Consider the following 24,808-nt stretch of genomic DNA (forward strand, 5'->3'; position numbering starts at 1 on the left):
GTTTTGCGTACAAAGTGCGATTCGGTACTAAATGACTTCGTTATTTTTTTTTGTTTGGTCAAAGAGGCAAAAACCCATCATTTTAGAAAAGTGAAGTCACAAACTTAAAAAATGTTTGTTTTTTTATACACCCAGATAAAACGTTATTATACGTTTAATCGTGCTTTTCAGTTGAAACATTTGCTTCTACTTTGTCTTAGAAGGTTGTAATTATTTCGTTTCAAAGACTATAAGAACCTTCTTTTCACTAAAATATGTTTTTTTTTAATATACTTTTTGACATTTTGCAACTTATTCTCCAAAATCTCAAATCTAAATTTTGGTCTCGTCACTTATCATATTTTAAAGTTTTTCTGTTTTTTTTTTCGCACAAAAATTATCTTTGAAATCTTTGCCTTGTTTTTACCGCAAAATATTAAAGTTTGTTAAAATAAGGAAAGTTTTATCAAACACCTGATATATTTTCCTCAACAGGTTGCATGCATAACGGGCAGGAAAAGGAGATTGGTAATCGTTGGATGGAAAGAGACGAAGATAGTTGCCGGGAATGCAGATGCGACCGATATGGAACAACTGTAAGCACATACATGACAAAAATTTAAATATTTTTCAACGGAACTATCTAAAAATTTGGTTTTCACTATCATTTTTTATTTCAATTGTTCTTTCAACGCAAACGCAACTATAGATTGTTTAATCCAATGAAAAGTTGTTGTACTCCGCCGTTTTTTTAATCTAACACACAACTTTCAATTTTCCTTGCACTAATGCAGTGCTTCTCAACTAGATTTGTTTTCGATTTTTAAATTATAAAAATTACCAAATTCTAGAAAATAGAAAATAAACTAGAATTGCAACTAGCATTAAATTAAAAAAATGGCTGACACCTATAAAGTCGGCAATAAACAAGGTGTACTTATAGTTTCAAAATTTAAGTAAATGGCAAGATCGTTTTTTTAGTGGTTAACCTACGCTAGTGTTTCTCAATTCTTTTTCTTGGAGACTTAAAATACTAAGCGTAAGAAAATATTGCAGCGAAACTTTGACAAACCAATTCTTTTTACTGAACTTCTTGTAACTAATCAAAACAAAATAAATTGTTATAATCAGTTCGAATATAGTCATTATGAGCCATGTCTTCATTTTTGCCTCAATTCTCTCAAATTTTGAAGAAATCTCGATCAGAACCGATCTTAATAAATCTAACCATATGATCTACTGCAGTCGGCATTCTAACCAAATCAAAATGCGACCTAACTTTTGGTTGCGGCCCATGGGTTGACAAGCACTGATCTAACCAACTTTTGGAGCATAATGGTTGGAGGTTGTAGTAAGACGTAATAAGAATATCAAAGCCCATACAGAAGCAGGTATCATTTTGAACGATTTTCAACATAAATACTCGTTATTCACGCCTTGTTTCCTTTTTTCGCCTCGGTTTTTGCCACCTTGTTTTTTTCGTCGTTTTCTTCACTGTATATATACCTTTCTGCAAGAGTATAAGTTAAATGCCCTGAAGAAGATTACCTGGATAGGTTATCGAAACGTCGGCACAGAATAAACAATGACGGAAGAAACCTCTTTATAATGAAACATATTTTACGTCTAACCAACTTTTCCTTTGTAAAATTGCCAACACTGTGATTTTTTTAAACTTAAAGTTTAATTTGTTCTTCTGCAAACTTCTTCACGGCTCTTATATTAGATTATCTTGTTGACAACACACTGCTACAACACACACTTTACAGCGTTGCAGTGAGGCTACATGTACAAACAGCTGCAGTCACCCTGTACCTTCGCTCGACCAATGCTGTCCGACCTGCCACCACTGCTTCTACGGGAATCGAACCCGCGACCACGGGAAGATGTTCCGGCCCGACGGTTGCCATGAGTGCGTTTGCAAGAAGGGCAACGTACGTTGCGTCACCAAGGCATGCCGACCCCTCCCCTGCCCCGCCAGAAAACAGGTGCGTGACGTCATTTGAGGTCTGGTGACGTCATTTGAGGTCTGGTGACGTCATTACATGAGTGTTGATGTAATTATTAGAGGTTGATTGTAAGTCATTGGTGAAGAACCGGCTTTAGTTTTTGTAACCTATGTTGTATCACTTTTAATTCATACTAGTCTGAGATTTTCACTATTTTTTGCCATGGTCTATCTGATTGAACTTAAAACATTATAAACACGACCAAATAAGTTAAATATAAGAAAATTTATTACTAATGATAACTGCTGTTTTTAAAAACTCAGATGTTAAAGTATAGAGAAATCCTAAATTAAGAAACATACAGCAGCCCTGTATAAATATATGAAATAATCCGAATACTTTTTCGAAAAATTTATTGACAAAATTTAGCTATTTTAAACGCCCCTATAGTCAAGTGGCACCATTTACTTAAAAGTAATTTCCGAAGGTTGTTTTAGGGTTGACAAACGTTTTTGAATTGATTCAATTAATAAAAACTCTGTTAAAATCCTTGTTTTCTCTTTGGATATTTTATGTAAAGCTTACGGCATGCGTTTAGAAAGTGTCGTAGGAAAACCAACCATTAAACAATTTGGTAATATGTTGACCATGGCATTTTTTACGTTGTTATGTTTTACGAATTAAGTTAAACGTCAATTTTTAGGTAATATAAAAACAAAAATTCTAGGTCTTTTAAAAACCTAAACATTTTCTAAAGTCATTGAATGTCAATTTGTTTCATAAAAGTGTGTGGCAAACTCTGTTCTCGAAATGTCGCTTTAAGCTTAACAACAAAATGAAAACATCAATGAATAAAAAATTGCCACTATTCTGAACTAACGTTGAACCATGTTCTTGAAGTATTAATCTTTACTAAATACAATCAAACCGTGAAAGATTTTGGTCAAAATTTGTCCTATATCGTTAAGAATTAAAAAAATTCCAATGTTCTTAACTAACGCCTAATGATCTCCATCCAGGTGGTTCCAGGTGGTTTATGTTGTCCGGAACCTTTAAAACAAAAAAAATGTTTACATTTTAAATGTTTTAATTGCCTTGTGTTTATCAATCAATTTTGGCACTCAAAAGAATTAGCTTGGCTTATGTTGCGTTTTTGTTATTTATTATTTAGTTTATTGCTTATCACTGGACGAGTTTACAAACGTTTCATTTTTTGTCAGTTTGAATCTCACTGAGGTTACATTTTTCCGCATTACCTTATATAGCAGGGGTGGCCAACCAGTCAGACAACAAGAGCCGCATTCCTTACTTGGTTAACCGCAAAGAGCCAAATCAACACATCGAAAGAATATCACTCTACTGATTGCTCACTTCCACAAAGCGCCCGCATGAAACGTGAAAAAGAGTGCCTTTATTCGGTTAAATAGACAAATATTTAATTTAGGAGACTCGGGGCATTCGTTGAAAATTGAAAATAATGCACATTTATCAATATAATGTCATTTATCAAGATGATTTAAATAAATAACCTGAAAATCATTAGTGCAAAAATCATACTTTTTGGGCATATCATGTTTTAAAAGTGTTACTAACAAAACATGGCCTTAAGGGAAACAGCCTAAACCGGCAAATAAAAATAACTTTACCAAACAAAATTGACACATTCCAAGATATCATAAGTGCAGCATGAACGCAAGAGCCGCATAAAGCTTGGTCAAGAGCCGCATGCGGCTCGCGAGCCGCGTTTTGGCCACCCCTGTTATATAGACTTAACTAACGCTTAATAATCTCCATGCAGGCGGTTCCAGATGGTTTATGCTGTCCTGAATGTATGAGCTGTTCAGCCGATGGCAAGTTGTACCTTGACGGTCAGCAGTGGCACCTGCCAGACGAGCCGTGTGTCACCTGCCAGTGCCAGCACGGCATTGTCACCTGCCGACGTGTCACTTGCGTGTCAGCTTGCCACTTCACTGCCCCCGTACCTGGCCAATGTTGTCCTGTGTGCGTTGGATGTAACCTAAGGGGTCGGGTAAGTACAAAAAGCTGCTGTTTTGGTTGTGTGTAGATTAAAATAGTTGCTACAGTTATTGCCAGTATGACTGAATGCTTGTAACTGGGAGACTCTGATCCAAAAAAAACTTGTTGTTGTTTCCACACATATTCAATCACATAATATTTGAAATCACTAATATGACGTTCTGAAAAAGTTACTGACTTACAAAGCCTGTGTTTAAGTGGGAAAAAAGGCAGTACTGGGCATATAGATTGTTCAAAGGAGAGGAAATCAATGGAAAATATTGCAATTTGCAAGGTGGTTAAAGTCACGTCATTATTAGAGAAAGTCAACTCTAAGTCAAATCACAGAAATCCCTGGTGCCACAATCTAACACCGGTACTCGACCGATAAAGTCGGGCCGGACTGATACCCGATACCATGTAGTAGCAACGGCCGATACTAAATTGTTCCATGATTTGCGATTTAAAGCAGTTTAAATCTCTCCTCGAAAGTATTAGACTCATTTTGTTGGAAGCGGTGCACTTTACAAGCTAAGTATCAAAAAAATGGTCGTTTAATAACATGTGGTAACTCAAGTTTTAACTTTTTAACGCTAAGGTAAATGTGGCATGTTGACCTTTTAAAAAAAATTTTTGATCGTTTCTATTTCGTTAGTTTAGCTTGTTTGAGCAGAGTAATAACGTCAATTGACATCGGACTTCTTTGTCCCAGCATATAATCAAGTAACGGACATCCTTATTTTGATGTCTTGTTAATAGACATCATCGTATTAAAGACGTTTCGCTACACAGTTTTATTACTTAATATCAACATCAGTTAACGTCTCCATGAAGATAATGACGATTTACTTGACCTTTTTGATGTTGACATTCATTTTCAAGCTACATCACCTAATTTCTTAAGTGTGCAAACTCCACTGTTGAATTACGTTTTTGTATAACAAAAAGAAGAGTCAAGAAAATTTCGAAACATAATGGCGACATGGACCAGTATAAAATGTAGAAAAAACATTGTTAAAAATGGCACTTACCACAAACCAAAATCAAGCTCAGAACTGCGATCCAAAACAACCTTTTAGTTAAAATCGAAGGTAATAGAGCACTATTTATAAATCTTCCACTACCCACTTTAAAAAAAAAAATTGGAATATGTTTTTTAACAAAACAAAATAAATAGCCAGCAAACTATTGAGTAACCTAATGTATAAAAAAACGTCTTTAAAATATTTTAAAACCACAACAAGCCAAAACCCTGTCATCCATTCACCGCACATCCATCTGTATGACGTCACAATCGCTTGTTTTGATTTAAAAACAGACTCACGAGGTTGGAGTTCCTTTCGAGCCGAACCCTATGGACCCGTGTGAAAAGTGCCAATGCGTGGTGGCCTCAGATGGTTCCAGGGGGCTGGCCTGCACCCGGGCCCCCTGCCCCTCCCTGGCCGACTGTCCCCGGTCCTGCGTCCGCCAGCCGGCCCCGGGTTCCTGTTGTCCCTACTGCGCCAGTGAATGTTCCTATGGAAACTGCCGATCGACTATTGCTGGTAAGAGGGATTTTTAAGTGTTTTGCTAGAAGGGTTTACGGGTAAATGGCAGTGTTCTAATGGTTTAAGTCCGTGCTTCTTAATCAACAATTTTTCAGGGGTTAACCAATCATAAGGGGTGAATAAGGGTGAACCGTCAGAAAGGGAAGATAGCTTGCGAAACAACCGAAGTCATTTTGTGCTGTTATATTTAGACGAGATAACTTTATTATATCATGAGACAAGGGTGAATAAAATCTGGAGATAGATGCTAAAATTTTGCGGGTAAATGGCAGTGTTCTAATAATTTAAGTCAATGACCCGACATAAGTCATTGAATTTACTTAAGTGCAAGTTGGTCACTTTTTTTTAGCTGACATGACTTAAGAATTTTGAACAAAATGACTTGACTTCGGTCTTTTTGGACTAAGGACTTAAAATGAAGGGCAGCATTTTTTTTACTTTATCTCAATTTGTACAAGTTAAACGATAAGCTTGCTATAAGTTGCGTTTTGTGTTGTTTTTTAGTTGAGTTATTGCTTTTATTCCGCTATTTACCAATTTTAGTAGGATAACATTTGATTTTTAAGTTGACTTGCTCTAATTATTATTTGACTGGAACTTGAGTAAAATGCTTTGTTTTGAACGCTGATGGGGTTCAATTTGGTTGTGCTATGAGTTTTTTTGTTAAAATGTTTAGAAAACAAAGCAACTTTGAAAATGTTTGGAAAACGGCGTGGTTATAAAAAAGTCTCGTAACACCAATGTACGCTGAACAACCTTTTTATGATATTATTTGTGATGAAACAGTGTAAGAACAGATAAAAAAACAATAAAAAAAGATTTCCTTGCCTAGTTATATCTGTAAATTTATTTCGATTTTTATTTTTCTACATTTGCGATTTGTTATGCGCAGTTGCTTCGTTTAATAACAATAAAGCAAAATCCTAAAATAGTTGCGTTTTAACTTTTATACATAGAAGAAAAAACTGTTAACAATAACATTCTGGAAGATGTTTTTGTCTTTTTCGACAATGTTCTTTACATTCCAATGGTAGTGATATGTTTTACCAATTTTTTTTTATTTGCAGGCCAAGAGATCAACCCATCTGACGACCCATGTTTCAGCTGCGAGTGTAACGTCAACAACACGTGGATTTGTGCGCCGCTGGTTTGTCCCGTACTGAGCTGCCCAACCTCAGTTCAATACACGCCCAAGGTACAACAACACCTTACATTTTTAAAGTAATTTTTTAGGTTTTATCCTGTTAATCTTAACTTAAAAGGGAAATATTTGAACCCAAAATATAAAAAAGAATACAACGTATGATATTCTCCTGTTCTTTAATAAGGGCCTAAAATAGAGGTTAAAACCGTTTTTTTTATAACCCAAACACTGGATATTATTTGTGACCCGCAAAGTGTTGTTTATTTCAATTATTCCCAAACTTTATTTTTTATTTTTTAACTTTATTTTGTTAGACTATTTAATCAAAGATAATAATTTTTTTAGCAACAGCAAACGTGTTTAAATTGTTCAGTTATGTTAAATTTTTTTTAATTGTTTCTCTCAACCAATTGGTCGCGTAGCAAAAGTGGTTGAGTCACCGACTACATTAGTTAACATGCTTTATTTATTACGATTGGTTCTGAGTAAGATTTCTCCATACTTTAAACTTATGCAAAATTGTGGATGGAATAAGAAGACATTGGTCCGTGTTGATGGTAAAGTCATACGTTTTTGGACTTAAAAGTTAAGATAAAAGCATTGGGACGCCAAATAATTACATAATCAGTCTTCGCGAAAAAAGGTTGCAAAACCCTGGGCTAACATGATTCCAACTCTATGGCTATAGTGTGCACCACCAAAACTACACGGCCTTACTCTAGAGAAAAATAACTGACGTTGTTTCTCTTTTAATAACATTTATTTATAATTAGGATATGAACCCAGTTAATAAATTTCTACACACTAAAAAATACCCCAGTATAGGACCGGATTTACTAGTTTTTATTAACCGCAGAGCTCTTGTGTGTTATTGTGGCACAACCATTTTACCATTTTAGGCCCGTTTACACTACAGCTGCACTGAGCTGAGCAAAGCGTAATTTGCATTTAAATTCTATTGTGGCGAGCGTTTAACGCTTTGCTAAACTCAAGTTTAACGCTTTTGCTAAACCCGTGCAGCAGCTGCAGCTAGCTTAAAGTTACGCTTTGCTAAACTCAAGCCCCGTGCAGCTGAAAAAAATACGCTTTGGAGCGATTTTCACGCTTTGCTAAACTCAAGCCCAGTGCAGCTATAGAAAACGTTACGTTTTGTCGCGATTTTTACGCCCAGCGCAGCTCACTACAGCTGTAGTGAAAACAATTTCACGCCCAGTGCAGTTCAGCTCCGCTCAGTGCAGCTGTAGTGTAAACGGGCCTTTTAAACGAATAGTATTTTGTAAATAAATCGTAGGTGTTTTTAAAATTACCTTATTTGGTGTAGGAATAATATTTACCCCCAAGCTGGTTCTAAGGAGACAAGTTTTATGAAATCGTACAACCTCTATTTTAAATACAGGGTTCTTGTTGTGCTGTGTGCGACACATGCCACCTACCACTGAAGAACAAACAGGTGGCGAGTGGCGACACTTGGTCAGTAGATGAGTGCCGATCGTGTTCCTGCGATAGGGGAACCACCCGATGTGAGGAGCAGCAATGCGTGACGCTCACGTGTGGACGCGACAAGGTTCCCTATAAACAAGCAGGTAAGCAGCTGGTGGCAACTTATTAAACTAACTTTTAGATAATTATTTTTTCCTGGGAGTTAGTTATGAGATATAAGTGGAAGATTAAGGTCGGTTGCCGTTTGTAAACTGCACAGTATTTTTTGAGATGTTGAATGGCCTGTTTTATTTCTGTTGTTACCCTTTATTTTGCCCTGGGCGTTAGTTTTGAAATTTTTTTTTGGTAAAAAAAAATGACCGGAAATCCACTGAACCTGGCAAAAGCGAAAGAAAAGTGCATGAAAGTATATTTTTTGGTATAAACCCAAGATTGTAGTTTTAGGACACGTTATCTAGTTTCTATATTAACTGTGTAATCACGTCATTGTTAACTCTTACTTGACGAATAGCTATGTCTAGGATTTATTTAAAACGTTCACAAAGGCCACCTGTACTTCTGTATGGGCTTTGATATTCAATCGTTAGTTTAGCAAAATAAAAAGCGCGTTTGAAACTGTGAAAAAAGCGATGTGAATAAAAAATAAAAAGACTAAGCTATACTAAGGTGGAAACAAGTGGAGAAACAACCCGAAAACCGCTGTCTGCCGGATCATGCGATCGTACTTTGACAAATTATTTGAATGGGGGTTTTAGTTACGAATCAATCAACTTGAAACTAATGTAGACATATGCCTGAGGTTTTATGACGTAGAGCTGTCATCGTTATCGAGTGTGAATTAAGGCCGGTAGTGTTTCATCATATGTCAGTATAATACTGAACTACACAAGCTCAGAGGGAAGCAACAGTCTGTGGTAAGGTTCGAACTCACGACCTCGGTCATACCGAGACCAACTGAGCTAAACAGGCTCAGAGGGGAGCAAATATTATTTTAGTCAGAGTGCCGCAAAAGATTTATTCTAAATTTTAACCAATTACTGTTCTTCTGATTTAGGCAAGTGCAGAAGAGTGCGTCCAGTTTATAAATTCGTCGTGCAATTACTTCACTTCTGAAGGTCTTACTTAACCAATTTACTTGTGATTCAGGCAAGTGTTGTGAAGAATGCGTCGACCCGGACGCCGACTGCGTGTACGAAGGCCACGTGGTGTCGCCACGGCGCCGCTGGTTGGTCGATAAATGCACAACTTGTCATTGCTTCGCTGGGAAGGTGAACTGCGTCACTAAAAGATGCAGGTATGGGGTTGTGGCTTGAGATCGGAACAAAATTTCAAGTATCAAACATCCTCACTGTAGAAATCAAGCTTTGCAATACTCGGCACTTCTTTCTATTATTGCTTGCGTCTACAAGGACAATAGCGAACGTACAATTTTAGCACGGTACAAATCAAAACAGTAGAGAAATCAGTGCAGGTTTTCAAAGTTTGATGTCTGGCGTGTATAGTGTCTTCAGTAAGGATGCTGGTGATGACTGCACCATGCACCGCAAAACAAAAGCTTTATATAGGAAGTAAACTGGCCCTAAAGGCTAGAAGCTAAATGCATTCTTTACGTGAGAGGCGCGCACTACCACGCCTAATTGGTGATTGTTCCTATACAATGCGTCGCGCCATTATGCGCGCGCAAAAACGAAAAATGGAGCAATAGCGAAAGGCAAAAAACGTACACTCACTTTTGCTCAAAATATCGGGTGTCGTTATCGGAATAAGCTTACATTATTATAAAGGACAATCTTACCTTTCAACAAACGCCTGTTTGCAGAATGCTGATGTGCAACTCCGACCAAGTAGCAACAGTGATGCCTGGCGAGTGTTGTCCTCAATGCAGACCCAGGCCTGGCCAATGCGTGGCGTTCGGCGACCCTCATTACAGGACTTTCGATGGAAGGATGATCCACTTTCAGGGCAAGTGCAAATACGTGCTGGCCGCAGATTGCATGCATCAAGACTTCAGGTAAGTGCTGGATGCTTGTAGGACACTTACTTACACTCATTTACACTTACTCATTCCTAATCATTTTCACCCTTACTTAATCACACCGACACTCACTTATTTGCACTTAAACTTACTCATTTTCGCATTCTCAGTCAAACTTACTTATTCTTAGTCTCTCACACTTTTTATCATGTCATTTATACTCTTTTGTTTTCAAATTAAAATTAAAACATTTTGAGCGATTTAATTTTAGTTCTATTGAAAATCTATAAATTGTCTTTAAAAAGTCTTTAAACCTTTTCAAATTTTGTTCATAAAATTGTGTGGCAACCTTGTTAAAATTACGGATAAAAGTCGCAAAATGCTTCAAATGGACAGTGTTTGGTCGCCTATCTTTAAAGCGTAAATTGCCTTATTCTTAGTCTCTCAAACTCACTTATTTTATTTGTAGTCACACTAGCTTATTATCACTCACACGCAATTGTTGATTCTTAGTCACGAAATCATACTAACTTACTCACTCACTGCTACTTATTTAAGAATATTGGGCGATAGAAGAAAGACCGGTGCTTATTGTAAGTGAGAGACTTATTCTCAGTCTCTCACTTACAAACACGTACCACTCACATCCCAAGTTGTACATGGTTCTTTGTTACTTACATACCAACTAAAACTGAAATACAGAAACACAAAAAACAATTAAAACACCTTCAAAAACTTTGCAGAATCGAGGTAAAGAACACGGACCACGGCGGTTCTTTCGGTGGCGTTTCCTGGACGGATGAGGTGTTTATAAACGTGGCTGGCAGTAGAGTGGTGCTGGACAAGCAGTACCGGGTCTCCATCAACGGGACGTACATCAAACACCTTCCCTTCCTCGTCAAACCACAGCTGCTGATTCATCGCTCCGGAAACCACCTGATTGTAAACTCCGAGATCGGTAAGCGTTTTTTGTTCTGGGTCTTTTACTTGACCGATGAGGTTAGTTATTTTGAAGCATATTGGTTATAGGTTGTAGTAAGAATATCGACGCCCATACAGAAGTTGGTAGCATTTGGTGAACTTTTTTATCTATTTAACATTAAAAATGCTACTTACTTCTGTATGGGCTTTGTTTTTCTTAGTACAACCTCCAACCATTATATGCTCTAAAGGCCATTTTGCAAATGAATAAAATTTATTCGAAACAAAATGACACCTACATAAGCATGGGTGTTTATATTTCTACTACGAGGTGAGTTCTGTTTTATTTCGAAACGTGAAGTGAGATGCTTTGTATGAGCAAAAAAGTGTAGTCTCCCATGTAAAAAATAGGCCATGATTTTATTGTTTTTTCTATAATATAGGTCAAAAATATCCCCTATTTATTTTACTGTATGTTTAAAGGCCGTAAAAAATGTGCGTTTTTTAGTTTTGGGTAATTTCATGCCCGACATGACAGACCTGGGCAAACTGCAAGTCGCCCTAACAAATTCATCCGAACCGCTATTAAACAAATCGTGCTAAGCCAGTTTACCCTCTACTTACTTTCCATAAAAGGTTTTTAGGCAAAAATAAGAGTTTACGTATTTCCTTCTTCATTTTAGAATATTATATTGAATAAGTTACGCTCGCAAGACACTTCTACTTCTACCAGCTTGTCTTAACAATGCTATTTAGACCTTTTTTAAAGAATGCGCACTTTGTATTACGTGTTTAATATTCTTTTTGACCAAGACATTTTATGTTCCTATGCGGCCGCTTATCAAAAATAATTGCCTACAGCTTCACTATGAGGTTAATTTTGGGTTTTAGAAGGTTAAAGCTTTTAGAAGTTAATTTTGGCAGCAAAGGGAAATGCTCTTTTTGTCGGTTAGTTGCAAAGTGCACTCTTCAAAAGCTTTTAGCCAAATGAATAAAAATTAGGATATTTCTTGTTGCTTTTTCATAATTTTTTTGCAGCATGTAACTTTATAGGTAATTAAAAATATATGAAGTTTTTTTTATTTTTAAAAGTAGGCCAGTTTCAATTTTGTATCAGCGAAATAAGCGTTCAAGCTATACACCGCTGTTAATAGTATGTTATGGTCACAGGTTCGCCTTATACTGTTTGAAAAATATATATATTAGCGTTTAATTTGGAAGGGTAAAATTGTTGGCTCACACAAAGTATTTGCATCTTTCAATGTCTCTGAAATAACTTTTTGCGTTAAAAAGTCTTAAAAAATCCTTCTGTTTTTTAAACGTTTTTGAATAGTCTGAATTTATTTTGTGTACAGCTTAAGTGATGTGTGAAAAAGTGCTGTTGTAAAAAAGTTTTTTAACTATATATTATTGTTTTGACAAATATGCTGTTGTTTTTTTCGAATTATATCCAATTTTAGATATTTGACAACCTATAAATGGCCTTTGAAAAATCTTTAATGTCTTTAAATTTTTTTTTCATAAATATAGCGGCAACCCTGTAAAAATCACTGATAAAACTTTCGCAAAGCACACCTACACCTAGAACAGTGTTTGGTTACATCCTTTAATGCGCAAAATACCGCAAACTCTTACTAATAACTAGCAATTAGTACACCGAAAAGCCATCGCAGACTCGCCGAATCTGTCGATCTATGATGCAAGCAGAGCAAGCCAGAAAAACAACTGGCCTGCAGTGAGGTTCGAACTCACGACCTCCGGTCAAGCCGGGACCGTCGCTCTACCAATTGAGCTATGCAGGCTCAGAGAGGAGCGAGTCGAGAAACAACCATGCGCCAATACTTGCACATTTTGTTAGTACAAGCAACTTCACACTGGGGGATCATCAGTCCGTATCAATCAATGAAAGACACACACAAACATATGTGTTTAATAACATCTGTGATCTAGCCCCTCGGAAGTTGCTTTATGACCAACGATTACGGCTTCCGTATCAATAGTACACCGAAAAGCCATCGCAGACTCGCCGAATCTGTCGATCTATGATGCAAGCAGAGCAAGCCAGAAAAAGGTCGTGAGTTCGAACCTCACTGCAGGCCAGTTGTTTTTCTGGCTTGCTCTGCTTGCATCATAGATCGACAGATTCGGCGAGTCTGCGATGGCTTTTCGGTGTACTATTGATACGGAAGCCGTAATCGTTGGTCATAAAGCAACTTCCGAGGGGCTAGATCACAGATGTTATTAAACACATATGTTTGTGTGTGTCTTTCATTAATAACTAGCAACTAATACGCTTGGACGTATTCCTCTGATCAGAAAGTCGCGCGACTTTCGTTTTACCGGCAACAACAAAGGTTTGAAGCGTCGTGCTGTGTCTGTGGGTCGCATTTCTCACGTTGTCAAACAGTGGGCGGTGCCATCCAAGGATTAACAATTGTCTGTTTGTAGGACAGAAGGATTAGGGAAATGATTTCATTCCAATTCCGTTTCGCGCCTCGCTAGAAACCGTCGATGGTGTAGCGAAAAGATTATTAATGTCTTTAAATTTGTTTGCGTATTGAAAAGTAATTTAAAATGTATTTTTATATGTTAGCCATGGCATTTATACTATTTATTTCAAATTCTATTCAATCGTCAAATGATCAAATTTTAATCTTTCAACACCTTTAAATTATCTTTAAAAAGTTTGAAACGTCTTCAATTTTTTTTATAAAGATTGTGTGGCGACCATGTAAAAATCACTGATGAAACTTTCGCAAAATACATCAAAAACACATGGTTCGGTGATCTAATGTAGCAATCATGGAAAAAGCACTCAATAAGCTCTTATAGTTTGCGTGACGCCATTTTGCAAGATAATTCAGCGTCGTCAAAAACACTGGTTTCCATGAGTTTTTTAGAAAAGGTCATTTTTTAAAAACCATTTATTTTTGCTAGGTCGTTGTATCTTTTTTTAGTTTATATATATATATATATTTAGTCTGAGTCATTATAGTTTTTATTTTTTTTGTTTTTTTATACATATTTTTATAGTTTGCCATTATATATATATTTTTCTTTTTGTATATGTGTAATATATTGTTTTACCTAAGCTATTGTGTGCGTTCAGGAGTGTACGTTTCTTGGAACGCGCAGCAGAGTCGGCTGGAAGTGAGCGTCCCCGGTTCTTACAAGCGACGAACTTGCGGTTTGTGCGGCAACTTCAACAACTTCCCACAGGACGACCTCCGGTTGAGGAGCACGCACATTGCGACCAGCGACCTAGCGTTCGGCAACGACTGGAAGGTGACTGAGAGAACTTGCCAAACATTAAAAAATAAGCCTTATTCATAAAACAACCGTCGAAAAAGATCAACCAAAAAACAACCTTGGTAAAAAATTAACCCTTAAAAAAATAACATTTTTAAATATACAACTAAATAAAAATAAGAAAACTTTTTTTAAATCCTAAAACCTGATAAAAAGCAAAGTTTTTAAATCCTACAATATTTAAAAATGAGCCTTATTAAAAAAAAAACCCTTTGGTAGGTGAGAGAGCTTTCTAAAAATCTTTTCTAAAAAAATTAACCGTCAACCTTGATTTAACATTGTAATTATTTAAAAAAATTAACCTAATTCCAAAAGTGTTCTCATCTAAAAAGTCGACCTTTTTAAAGTATAAAAAAAATATTAATTTTATGAGAAGCTAGCAAAAAGAGATGCACATGTATTGTTTCAATAACAACCAACAATTGTATTCCGCATCCGCATTAGAGGCGGATTTAATCGAATCAAAAAGAAATCCGCTAAAAAGAAAAAGGCTACAGAAAAAATACAAAAGGACACAGTCTTTGTAAACACAAACTGCAAATTCCCACGGTTCCCGCTTCGAATCTCACCTAGTCCTGATTCGTTCAGTGGAGATTTTCCACTAACTAAACATTAAACAGCTGCAGTTACGTCACAAGCATCCCTGTTCCATTATTTGCCCTGGAGCGCGATCTAACATTGTTATGAGTGCTTATTTGTTTAGGTTCGTGACCCGACCTCTGGCCGCTGCCCGGACGCCGTGGCCTATGACCCCTGTCAGGCGGTGACCTATGCACAGCGCAAAATGGCCAACAAGGCCTGCAAGGTCATCACCAGCCAAACATTCTCCGCTTGTCATCAGGTTAGTAAAAAAAATCTTTAAAAATTATCAAACTTGAAATTTTACTGTTGACCAAACTGCTTTTTGATAATACTATGTTTTTTTTCTTCATATAAAAAAATTAATGTTTATCCACCTTAAAAAATTAGTCTTTTGTACCGTCAAAACTTAAGTTATTTTTAAATGCTGTTAACTCAAAATCATAGGCCAAGGCAAAAACTTTAAACGTTACCTGCAGCTTTAAGGGCTTTCTTTAACCAATTGTACCTTCCAGGTTGTGAGTCCTGGCATGTACTTTGCTTCTTGTGTGTACGACGCGTGCGCTTGTGGACAGAACGACCAGTTCTGCGTGTGCAACGCTGTTGAGGCTTACGCAGCTCAGTGCAGAAGATCTGGCGTGGTTGTTCAATGGCGGACAGCGCATATGTGCCGTGAGTGCCAAAGTTAAATGTTTTTACTTGATTATGCAGTGAATTTTTTTATTATCAATGTATTAGTTTGTCGTTTTGAGGAAAATGTCCTTCTTTTAATTCATGTGCGCTACACGCTTCAAATGACCAGATATCAGATTTATTAGACCTGTTTATACAGTTACAAGAAAATGTATGTTTTCCGAAAAGCTGAACAAGTTTTTCTTGAAACTTTTCTTCTTCGTCAAATAAATTATTGTTGCTTTTGGCAATTGGTTGAACCACAAACTGAATGTTGGATAAACTACTCTTCATCATTACAACTGACTTACTGGTTAGCTTTACAGCAACAGCAAAACACAACAAGCACTATAGCTAAACTCAGTTGTACGTTTTCAACTAAACCAATTGAAACAAAATCGATTCTTAATCCGAATGAAATAGGTATTATTAAATTTTGGTTTTATTTCAAACTGTGTTTTATTCAAACGTGGATGTTGTTCTTATCTCGTCCCTTTTTTAAGTACCTTTTGGTTTCTTGCAGAAATCCGCTGCCCGCTCGACAAAGGCTACGTTTTCGACGAGTGTGGTTCCCCCTGCAAACGCACGTGCGCCAACCGAAACCTGCCCCCCCAGGTGATCGAGGCCCAGTGCTACCAGCCCTGCGTGTCCGGCTGCGCCTGCCCGGCCGGCAAGGTCGAACACCAGGGGCGCTGTATAGCACCAAGGGACTGTCCCGACAATATCGCGGCCGTAGCTGTTAATGAGTGAAAACGAGCATTCGAAAAGAACTTGATAGACTTTTGTTAATGAGTACATTCGTGCTTTTTCCGATGATACTTTTTCGTTTTTCGTGTTTGGAAACTGATGTTAGTCTTGACCAGAAAAAAATTATAACAGGAAATCTTATTTTCGCCCTGTAATTTGCTCGACACAAGATGTCCTAAAAAGGTTTGTCTCGGGAAAACGATAACATTTGTCCAACACTAAAAACATTTTTTTTTACACTCTGATTTTTAGTCACGAACGATTCTTTATTTATTTGAGATTTATTCTTAAAATGAAAATGTCAAACTTTTAGCAGATTTTTTGCACTTAAAATAGGGGATTGTTGAAATTAGCTTGGTTTTCAACTTTTTTTTTCCTCAAACGGTACTTTGGTCTTAAAATACCGATTATCATGCTTTCACCTCACATTTTCTTCGCTTATAGTTAAAGTGTATTACCCTTCCACTAGCTCGTTGTGATACTTCTTTTACATTCTATCTCTCATTATATTGTTACTGCTATGATCGTGTAGTCGTAAAGGCCAAGATGTGCCTTTGGGTGTTTTAAACTTTGCAATTTTGCGAAATTCATTTCTTTTTAAACAGCTATTATTATTGGTGATTCTCAAAGATGAAGGGAAAGGGAAACAGTTTGATTTGGATTTCTGGGTACATGAAAAATTCGAAACCGCTTTGTTTGTTAATGTGTTATGTTCTTAAATTCATCAGTCCTAGAAATCCGGAAATGTTTCTGAACTTACAAGTAGAAGCCAAACTAAAACGTTTTTGTCTTTTATTATTTTCGTGCGTCGCGGTGCATTTTTGACGCGCAAATCGTAAAAAAAGTAAAAGAAAAAAAAAAGTAGCGAGAATGAATGAAACCACAATGAAATTCCGGGCAAAAAAAACGGCGGTACAAGCTTAGCAGGCAACAACGGCAGCAAAACACGAACGTAGCAAGAACAACAACAAGATCTGGTAAAACGGCGCTCTGGGCTGGAACATTGGTTAGCGAAAACACGCGAAAAATGACAACATCGATGGCAGCAGCGTTACGCGAATTTAAGGCGGCGTCATGATTGCAAAGCAAATATGTAAAAGGAAGCGTTGGAGGATTATTTGGCACGAAATGGCTGTTATTGTGAATTTTTGATGTTGAAAACTTAGCCTAGAAACTCTGAGACTTGTTTCTTTTCCTGTGACTTTGTGACCTTCTGGCCAACATTTTTCGAGTGTGATTTTTAACCTTTTACGTTCCCTAACTCATTTTTAAGCGAAGGTTCATAAAAAACATTTTTCAACAAAAGTTAATACGTTGTTGGTCGGTTTAATCAGTTTCTTTTCACTCTCTGTCGAAACCTCCCTCATTCATCGACGAACGCGGACGGAAACCGGCAGCTCGACACTCTCTCCCCATTCCGGCGCCGACTTTTTTTTAGCTTTTTCTCGAATATTCCGAGAACTTTCAGAAGTTCATGTTGAGGCTCATGCTTCTGCCGCATTTCTTCCCCACAAGACGTGACGTTTTGCCCCCTCGCATCGAGCTCGAGTGCTTCCTGCTGGCCCCCGACACCCCCAGACCCCCTCGCCGCGCGCCGAAGCCCATTGTTGCTGCTGCTGACGTCACAATGCTGGATTCGACGCCGTTTTCTTGCGAGGTCTTTCGGGCGTTTTCAAGTTCCCTGTTGGTTTTAAAAATAAACGATTTTATACTAACTGCGTGGTGTAAAATATTTGCACAGTTTAGGCCATTTTACATATTTTTTCTAGGCTAGGGGTTCTTTATTAACCACGGACCCCTGATTTATAAAATCAGAGTTAGTAAATTAATCAAAATAGTTTTACAGTTTAGGTCATTTTTAATTTTAACGATTTTGATTGCTTTTATGGAAAGCCCCCAAAAACGGCCCATAGGCCCCAGTTTTGAAAACCCTGATCTGAGATTTTTAATTTATTTATTTTGAGCAAGAAAATTAAACTGAAAGCTTTAACTAGCAGCCTAAGTTTACGTTATTTAGCACGCAGCTTACCTGGTCAAAATCTGGATTTGAAACTTTTGCTCGTTGAGTTCCTTCTGAAGTTGCTGCTTGCTCTTCTTGCAGTTTGCGGAGAGCAACGGGTGTTGTAGAAGCTGGCTGGCACAGGGTCGGTCGGCGGGGGAAGGGTTGACCAGGCTCTGGGGTGAAACGAATATGGTTTAGACTTGGGATGGTAAAAAACGTGTTTGACAGTTTTGTAACGTTTTCAAATGACTTGTGTTTTTAGTAAGCATTTTTTTTTAATTTGGTTATTTATCATCATATAAAAAATGCTTTGCTAAGGTCAAAAAATCGACTTGGGATAGTAGATAGTAATAACGTGGGTAAACAAGAAAATCTTGTCGATTTTTCTAACGCCGGTTGCAAAGAATTTAGGTTAAGCCTTTGTAATTAACAATCTACAATTCATGTCTCGGTTATAGAATGGTAAGTTTTTTAATGAAATTTATGTTGAAAAATGCGATTTAGGCTTGGGATAGTAGATAATAATAACGTACAATTTTGTAATGTTTTTAAATGACTTTGGTTTGAAATAAGTTTTACACTTAAAACAATTTGATTGCTATTTGTTACGTTTTTTTTCCGTTCAGTCATTTTAATCATGGAAACAGGTTTTTTAAATACTGTTGCGAAACTACCAAGCCTAATAATAAGCAAAACAGCTTCTCCGATAATTCTAATTGTTCTCCCAACGTTGGGCGACCTATTAACCCTGAAGGCGATTTGAATAGGTCGCCAACATTTCAGACAACAATAATAATTACCAGAGGAGCTTTTGCGATTAATATACACTTTCAGTCTAGAAATAAATGTGTATTATGTGAACTTAACGGGTAAGGCATAATCCTTAAAGTAGGGCACAAGACATTAGCACGAGCCATACATAAATCACCGGATTAAAAAGGCTTTGTGAAGTAAAATATACATTTAGGTCTAATTTAATACAACGCTATTATGGACCATTTAATGTGGTGGGAATGATCATAACGTCAAAAACTGGTCTAAAGTCGTTATTTAAATACTATTAGTCGGTTAGTTCCGACAATGTGGCTTAAATGTTCCTTTATCAATTTAAACAAGTAAGGATAGCAAAGTCTGTACACAATAGGTAACATTTTGAATGTCGGTCACCATGTTGTAAAATAAATAAACAAACATTCGAAATGATACCGACTTCTGTAAAAGCTTTGATATTCTCAATAAAGACGCTACTATTACGGCCTATTCTGCACAATTTTCCAGCACAACAAAACCAATAAAAAATCCATATTAAACTAACGTATTCCATTTAGCGAAGTCCTACACACCTTGAGCAAATCGTTGAACTCTTTGGAGCAATGTTCCAGCGTTGGCAGATGGCCGTCTCTCATTTTATGCCATTCGGGTCCGTTCTTTGGCAGAATTTCACCGCTGGCCATTTCGAAGAGGGTAACGCCAAGAGCAAAGATATCGGCTTTTGGAAGATGGGAGTAATCCTCCTATAAAGCACAAAGGCAAGTTTTTTTAGTGTCAAGCGGTGGTGATAACAGCTGTGATGGCGGTTTATTGGGCATTAGGCGAAATTTAAACCGTCGTAATTACGGGAGATTGCTTTCAGTTTTGACTGAAATGATACAGTCTATAATTCAGCTATTGCAGAAAACAGCTGTATCGTAAATATTAGGCGAAATTAAGCCGTCATAATTACGGGAAATTAACTTATTTTTGACTGAAAGGATATAATCTATTCTTTATCGAAGATTTTGATTGGTTTTTCAGAATACAAGTGATTACATTAAGAAAAAGCCCAGCAGCTGTGTTTTTGGGGGGTATTTAAATCAAACTAAGCAGTACTTGAATTATTTGAGTCCTATGATATCCACTGGTTGTTATTTATTAATACCATAAGTCAATTTATAAGCAAATATGGTTTAAAGTGCCCAAAATCAATTCACATTTATAGGATTGCTTATCTTTCGGGAAAGTGTGAAAACTGATTAATATATTTTTATGGGTTAATGCTTTAATTTTTGTACATTTCCAAAAAAAATTATCCAAATTTACCTGTAACACTTCTTTGGCGAGGTATCTGCAGTCACCTTCTTCAACTTGTGGGTCTTCGATGCAAGTTACGTGACCAAGATCACCTAAAACAAAAATATAGGAAATTTAACACAACTTGGATTTTCAGGCTTCAGCTTTTAAGGGTAATGTTTATACTATAACTATAAACTGTCACTGATATAGCTTATTCGTTTACATAAAGGTATTTTTTTACAAAAATATTGTATTTTAGGTTTGAACAATTACTCTCTTCACAAGGCCTTTTTTATGAATCGAACAACAATAATAATTTACTATAAGCACCACTCCAAATATTAAAGCCATTTAAACTTTCATGTTTAAATTGATAACTACTTGATCAACTTACCGATTTTAAATAGGATTTCTTCTTCGCCAGGGCTGTTGGGTTTGTTTTCGGGACTTATTTCCACCGATTTCTTCTCTTTGCAAATAAAAATGTTACCTGCAAGAAAAGGGATTGATTTAATTCTGAATCCTATTTCAAACCAATTAACACTTTCTTATGAAGTTTTCAAACAGTGATGAATTGAAGTTGGCATCTTATTTCAAAACACCGCTTTTTATGTAGTTACTGTAACTGGGAATTCACTATCAGCTCTCTTTAAACGTACAATGTGTCAAGCTAAATATGATGAAGTGGCTGTTTTCAGTAGTAAAAACACCATTCTAAATACAGAAACACATTTTAAACCTACCAGGCTTAATGTCCAGGTGCACAAGGTTTTGCGAGTGGATGTATTTAAGTCCTTTCGCGATTTGAAGCAGAATGTTTTGGGCGTCTTTTTCGCTCATGTGACTTCCACTTTTGCGATTTTCAGTCAGAGTGTCAGCAAGACTGCCACCTTTATAAGAAAAAGAATTATATGAAAGCAATGCACAAAACAAAGTGTTAATGTAGTCCGTGGGGTTTAGTACTTGGCTTACATTAAAAATGAAGGCATCAGTTTATAATTATAAAACTTGACAATGTTTGTAAGTTTAGTTTTATTGGACTGTCCCCTTTAGAAAAAAATATAATTTTTAATGCAGTGCAGAGTCTCAATGTAGGGTTTGCTACCTAAGTTGCATTAAATATTAAAAAAAAATGATCCATTAATAATGACACAACTTACAATTTTTACAACTTCGGTTGCAATGGAAACTTACCAGCTACAAACACAGATAGACTGGAAAAAATCAGTATAAAAAAATTGCTTGTTTCCTAATTATTACAGTTAAGGCAGGATCTAAGCATAGTACAAGTGAAAAATTGTATTTATATAGCTTTATTTACCATTGCAATATTCATTTTGTATCACCATGTGGTCATCCTCAGCCCATGCGGAATAGTATCGCACAACGTGTCTGTGTTTACCAAGAACAGCGTGGGCACACACTTCGCGGATTGCATTTGCCCTGAACAAACAAAAACAATTTCAAATTAGAATTCATCATTTAAACTATAGTAAGAATATCATAGCTCGAGCACAAAATCTTGAATGTTAGAGAGATATTTGAAGCGTTTAAAAAGCTACCTACTTCTGTTTGGGCTTCGATATTCATTTTACATCTAACTACAACCTCCAACCGTTATCTTAAGATTCATTTAAAACATTTACAAAATGTTACCTACTTCTGTTTGGGCTTCGATATTCATTTTACGTCTAACTACAACCTCCAACCGTTATCTTAATATTTATTTAAAACGTTCACAAAATGTTACCTACTTCTGTATGGGTTTAGATATATTTACTATGTCTTAATCGCAAAATAAATTGAAGTAGTAACAGCTGTAAATGTAAGGAGCTATTAAATAACCAGATGTGTAAAATTGCCTTGAATTGAAGATGCCAATTACAGTGGCCTGTTTTCCTTAGCTACTTAATCTCTTATGGTGTTTACCCCAATAAAACGGCTAATCCCTCATTAAAAAGCTGGAAATCATCCTGACTTACTCGTCGATTGATCCAGCGAGTGGTTTCTTGGATCGTTTGATGGCGTAAGTGCAGCCGTCAAGTCGATTTACACACTTGTACACAGATCCAAATTCTCCATCGCCGATTTTGCAAACTTCATGGAACTCTTGGGCGTATCTCGATATGTTATTTTCCTTGAGGTGTATCCTCTGTAACAGATAAAAAATGCATTTGTAAACTGAGTTTCAAGTGATTGTGTGAATTGCTTAATAATGTACTTACCTTAGATGGTCTTTCATCTTTTGCATCAAGGAAATCAATGCTTTCACCATTTCTAAATTTTAAAAATATTTATTAATGTTTTGATAGTGAGCACTGTATAAAGCAATAGGCATTGCACACATAATTTGAACACAGCATGTTAGTTAGTTTTATAAATGAAACTGGCAGATAATTAGATACTATTGGGCACAGCAGCCATGGCAAAATAAAGTTAAAATTTGCATTTGTTCAAATAGCATTTTTAATTAATTTTAAAATTTTTAGCATTTTTATAGGATTATAAAAAGCAGCACTAGCTTATGTCATAAATCAAATACAAACCTGGAAGGGACTCGTGTGCGTTTTGCCGAGTTCGTTCTGTTATCCGGCGTGAATGGGTTAATGTTGACTTGACGGGAAGAAACAGCACTTGTTACATCCGATTTACCCTTGTTGGAAAAAACAGACCTGGACTCGGAATGAGCAAGACCCAATCGGCTTCGTCGTTTGCACAAACCAACTGGGCTAGGCGGGGTCGTTTTCTCTTCGCACTGCTCGTCATTCGATGTTGCATCGCTTGCCACTTGATTCGGCTGCAGCTTTCTCATCAGAGTTTTAGGGGTGCGTGGCGTATCGAACAGGGTAAGGGCACGGAGCTTTCGGGTGTGGGGTGGGGTCTCTGGGGGGCTTCGGACCGGCGACGAGCAGGAAATACCGGATGAGGAGCCGGGGGAAGTGGCCATGTAACCGTAGGTCTTGTGTTTTGGGAGAGGGCTGTGTTGTGCTGCAAAAAGGACTTTGACAGGCGATGAAAAACAGCTATCCGTGCAGTTTTCATCTCCGCTACTAATGCCGGTCATATTGTTCGGGTCACGATGTTGTGGTTTCACCGGCGACGACATGTTCTCTGCGTATTCCGAACAGCCAGAGTCGCGACGGCCTGTGTATCGCTGAAACGGAAGGTGGGCCACTTTCTGGTACTTTTCGTTGCCGAAGTCGTGATTGCTTCTATCCTCAAAAACAGACGCGTTTGTTCCAGCCTGGGTGTTTTTCCTCGAAAATAATTTCCTTTTTAGCGGAGACTGGCAGTAGGCCTGCTTTTTCCAGCTGCTGTTTACGTCAAACATATCACCCGCATCTGAAAATGGGGTTAAAATTAGCAAAAAAATTGAAAAACTACTGTACATCAAAAAGCAACAAGTTCCCATATAAAAAAACTTAGCTGCTTTTTGTATATTCAGTGTGTTAAGTAGAATTCTTTTTAATTATGATTTACCAAAAAACTTAAATCATTGACTAGTTTGCAAACTGGTAAAACTTGTGGAATAAACTACAAATAACAAGGGTTTAAATATTTTATGTTTTAGGAATCCAAAAAATTCATTACTGGCAAAAATGTCAATTTAAAAGCAACATTTCATAGGCACATTTACCAGTTTTGCAACTTATTTAAACTTCTTATAACTTTACTAAAGGGTAATAACAAAAATGATTAAAAACTAATCTTTCAAAAACTTAATAATTAACAGAGCAGTGCTGAAACACCAATAACATCAAATGCAAATTGTAATTTCTTACCACTGTCTTCTCCCATAGAATCATCGCTAAAGTTCAGCGCAACTTTTATTTTGCCAAGTGTTGGTGATGAGCAATGTTGCGACCCAACAAAGTCCATGTTTTCTTGCAAAGTTTGTTAATAATAATAATAGTAAGGTCAATCTAAAATAACACATTAACAGTTAGGGTGTAATAAAACAGTTTGAAAAAAAAATCAGCAAAGTATATAAATATGCTTGCTGGGGCAAAACAGCAATTAACTGCATATCAAATGCAGAATTTTGTGTTTTTTAAGAGCAGTGCTGTCATCCTTAAATATTATTACATTTGAAAACAAGCCAACTTAACTAGAAGCTAAGAGAAAATTTTTATACATTTCTCTTAGCTTCTAGTTAAGTTGGCTTGTTTTCAAATGTGCATTTCAATGGCATTTATTACTTCTAAAGAACTGAATATGTTTCATAACTGCTTATTATAAACTAAATTCTGTTTCTGTTCGTTTATTTATCAAATTGCATTTAAAAAATGTTTTGTTTTTTCACAAGATACTGCTAGCATCCCTTTAAACATAATTATCTTAGCTTATCTAGTTAAGTTGGCTTGTTTTCAGAAATGCATTTCGAAAGCATATCAATTGTAAATAACTGAACTTGTTTTGCAACTGCCAAGTTCTGTTCGGTTGTTTATCGAAGTGCATTTCGAAAACATATAAATG

The 24,808-nt window shown here is 36.7% G+C and overlaps 2 protein-coding genes across 2 annotated transcripts in view; one reads left to right on the plus strand and one right to left on the minus strand.

Moving 5' to 3' along the window:
* The window catches only part of LOC146158079 (uncharacterized), a 104,863-nt gene extending 88,392 nt beyond the window's left edge, over positions 1–16,471 (plus strand). Inside the window, exons 76-88 of the mRNA XM_083383750.1 lie at positions 475–575; positions 1,749–1,967; positions 3,727–3,957; positions 5,263–5,488; positions 6,559–6,686; positions 8,032–8,218; positions 9,222–9,369; positions 9,895–10,086; positions 10,794–11,008; positions 14,081–14,256; positions 14,984–15,121; positions 15,375–15,531; positions 16,055–16,471. Of these exons, the coding sequence (XP_083239876.1) occupies positions 475–575; positions 1,749–1,967; positions 3,727–3,957; positions 5,263–5,488; positions 6,559–6,686; positions 8,032–8,218; positions 9,222–9,369; positions 9,895–10,086; positions 10,794–11,008; positions 14,081–14,256; positions 14,984–15,121; positions 15,375–15,531; positions 16,055–16,281 (2,345 nt within the window). The 3' untranslated portion in view covers positions 16,282–16,471. The remainder of the gene's footprint in view (positions 1–474; positions 576–1,748; positions 1,968–3,726; positions 3,958–5,262; positions 5,489–6,558; positions 6,687–8,031; positions 8,219–9,221; positions 9,370–9,894; positions 10,087–10,793; positions 11,009–14,080; positions 14,257–14,983; positions 15,122–15,374; positions 15,532–16,054) is intronic.
* A 1,245-nt stretch (positions 16,472–17,716) lies between these two features.
* On the minus strand, positions 17,717–24,255 carry LOC146158081 (wee1-like protein kinase 1-A). Its single transcript, XM_083383755.1, has 11 exons — positions 24,115–24,255; positions 22,879–23,674; positions 22,558–22,609; positions 22,315–22,484; positions 21,654–21,775; positions 21,076–21,222; positions 20,727–20,822; positions 20,360–20,442; positions 19,624–19,794; positions 18,308–18,453; positions 17,717–17,959 (listed from the first exon to the last, which is right to left on the minus strand). Exons 1-11 carry the CDS (start codon positions 24,209–24,211, stop codon positions 17,743–17,745), a joined length of 2,097 nt encoding a protein of 698 aa, XP_083239881.1. The 5' UTR covers positions 24,212–24,255; the 3' UTR covers positions 17,717–17,742.
* Between the last annotated feature and the right edge of the window lie 553 nt (positions 24,256–24,808).

This window comes from Ascidiella aspersa, chromosome 3 (genome assembly GCF_963924565.1).
Source record: "Ascidiella aspersa chromosome 3, kaAscAspe10.2, whole genome shotgun sequence".
In the NCBI taxonomy this organism is placed as follows: Eukaryota; Metazoa; Chordata; class Ascidiacea; order Phlebobranchia; family Ascidiidae; genus Ascidiella; species Ascidiella aspersa.

Bases quoted from the DNA above. Each gene is read 5' to 3' on its own strand.
- LOC146158081 (XM_083383755.1), bottom strand. From the start codon at position 24,211: ATGGACTTTGTTGGGTCGCAACATTGCTCATCACCAACACTTGGCAAA. The intron at 22,485-22,557 runs GTAAGTACATTA...TATCTGTTACAG, and splicing joins AAGATGAAAGACCATCTAAG to AGGATACACCTCAAGGAAAA. The intron at 20,823-21,075 runs GTAGGTTTAAAA...CTTTTCTTGCAG, and splicing joins GCACCTGGACATTAAGCCTG to GTAACATTTTTATTTGCAAA.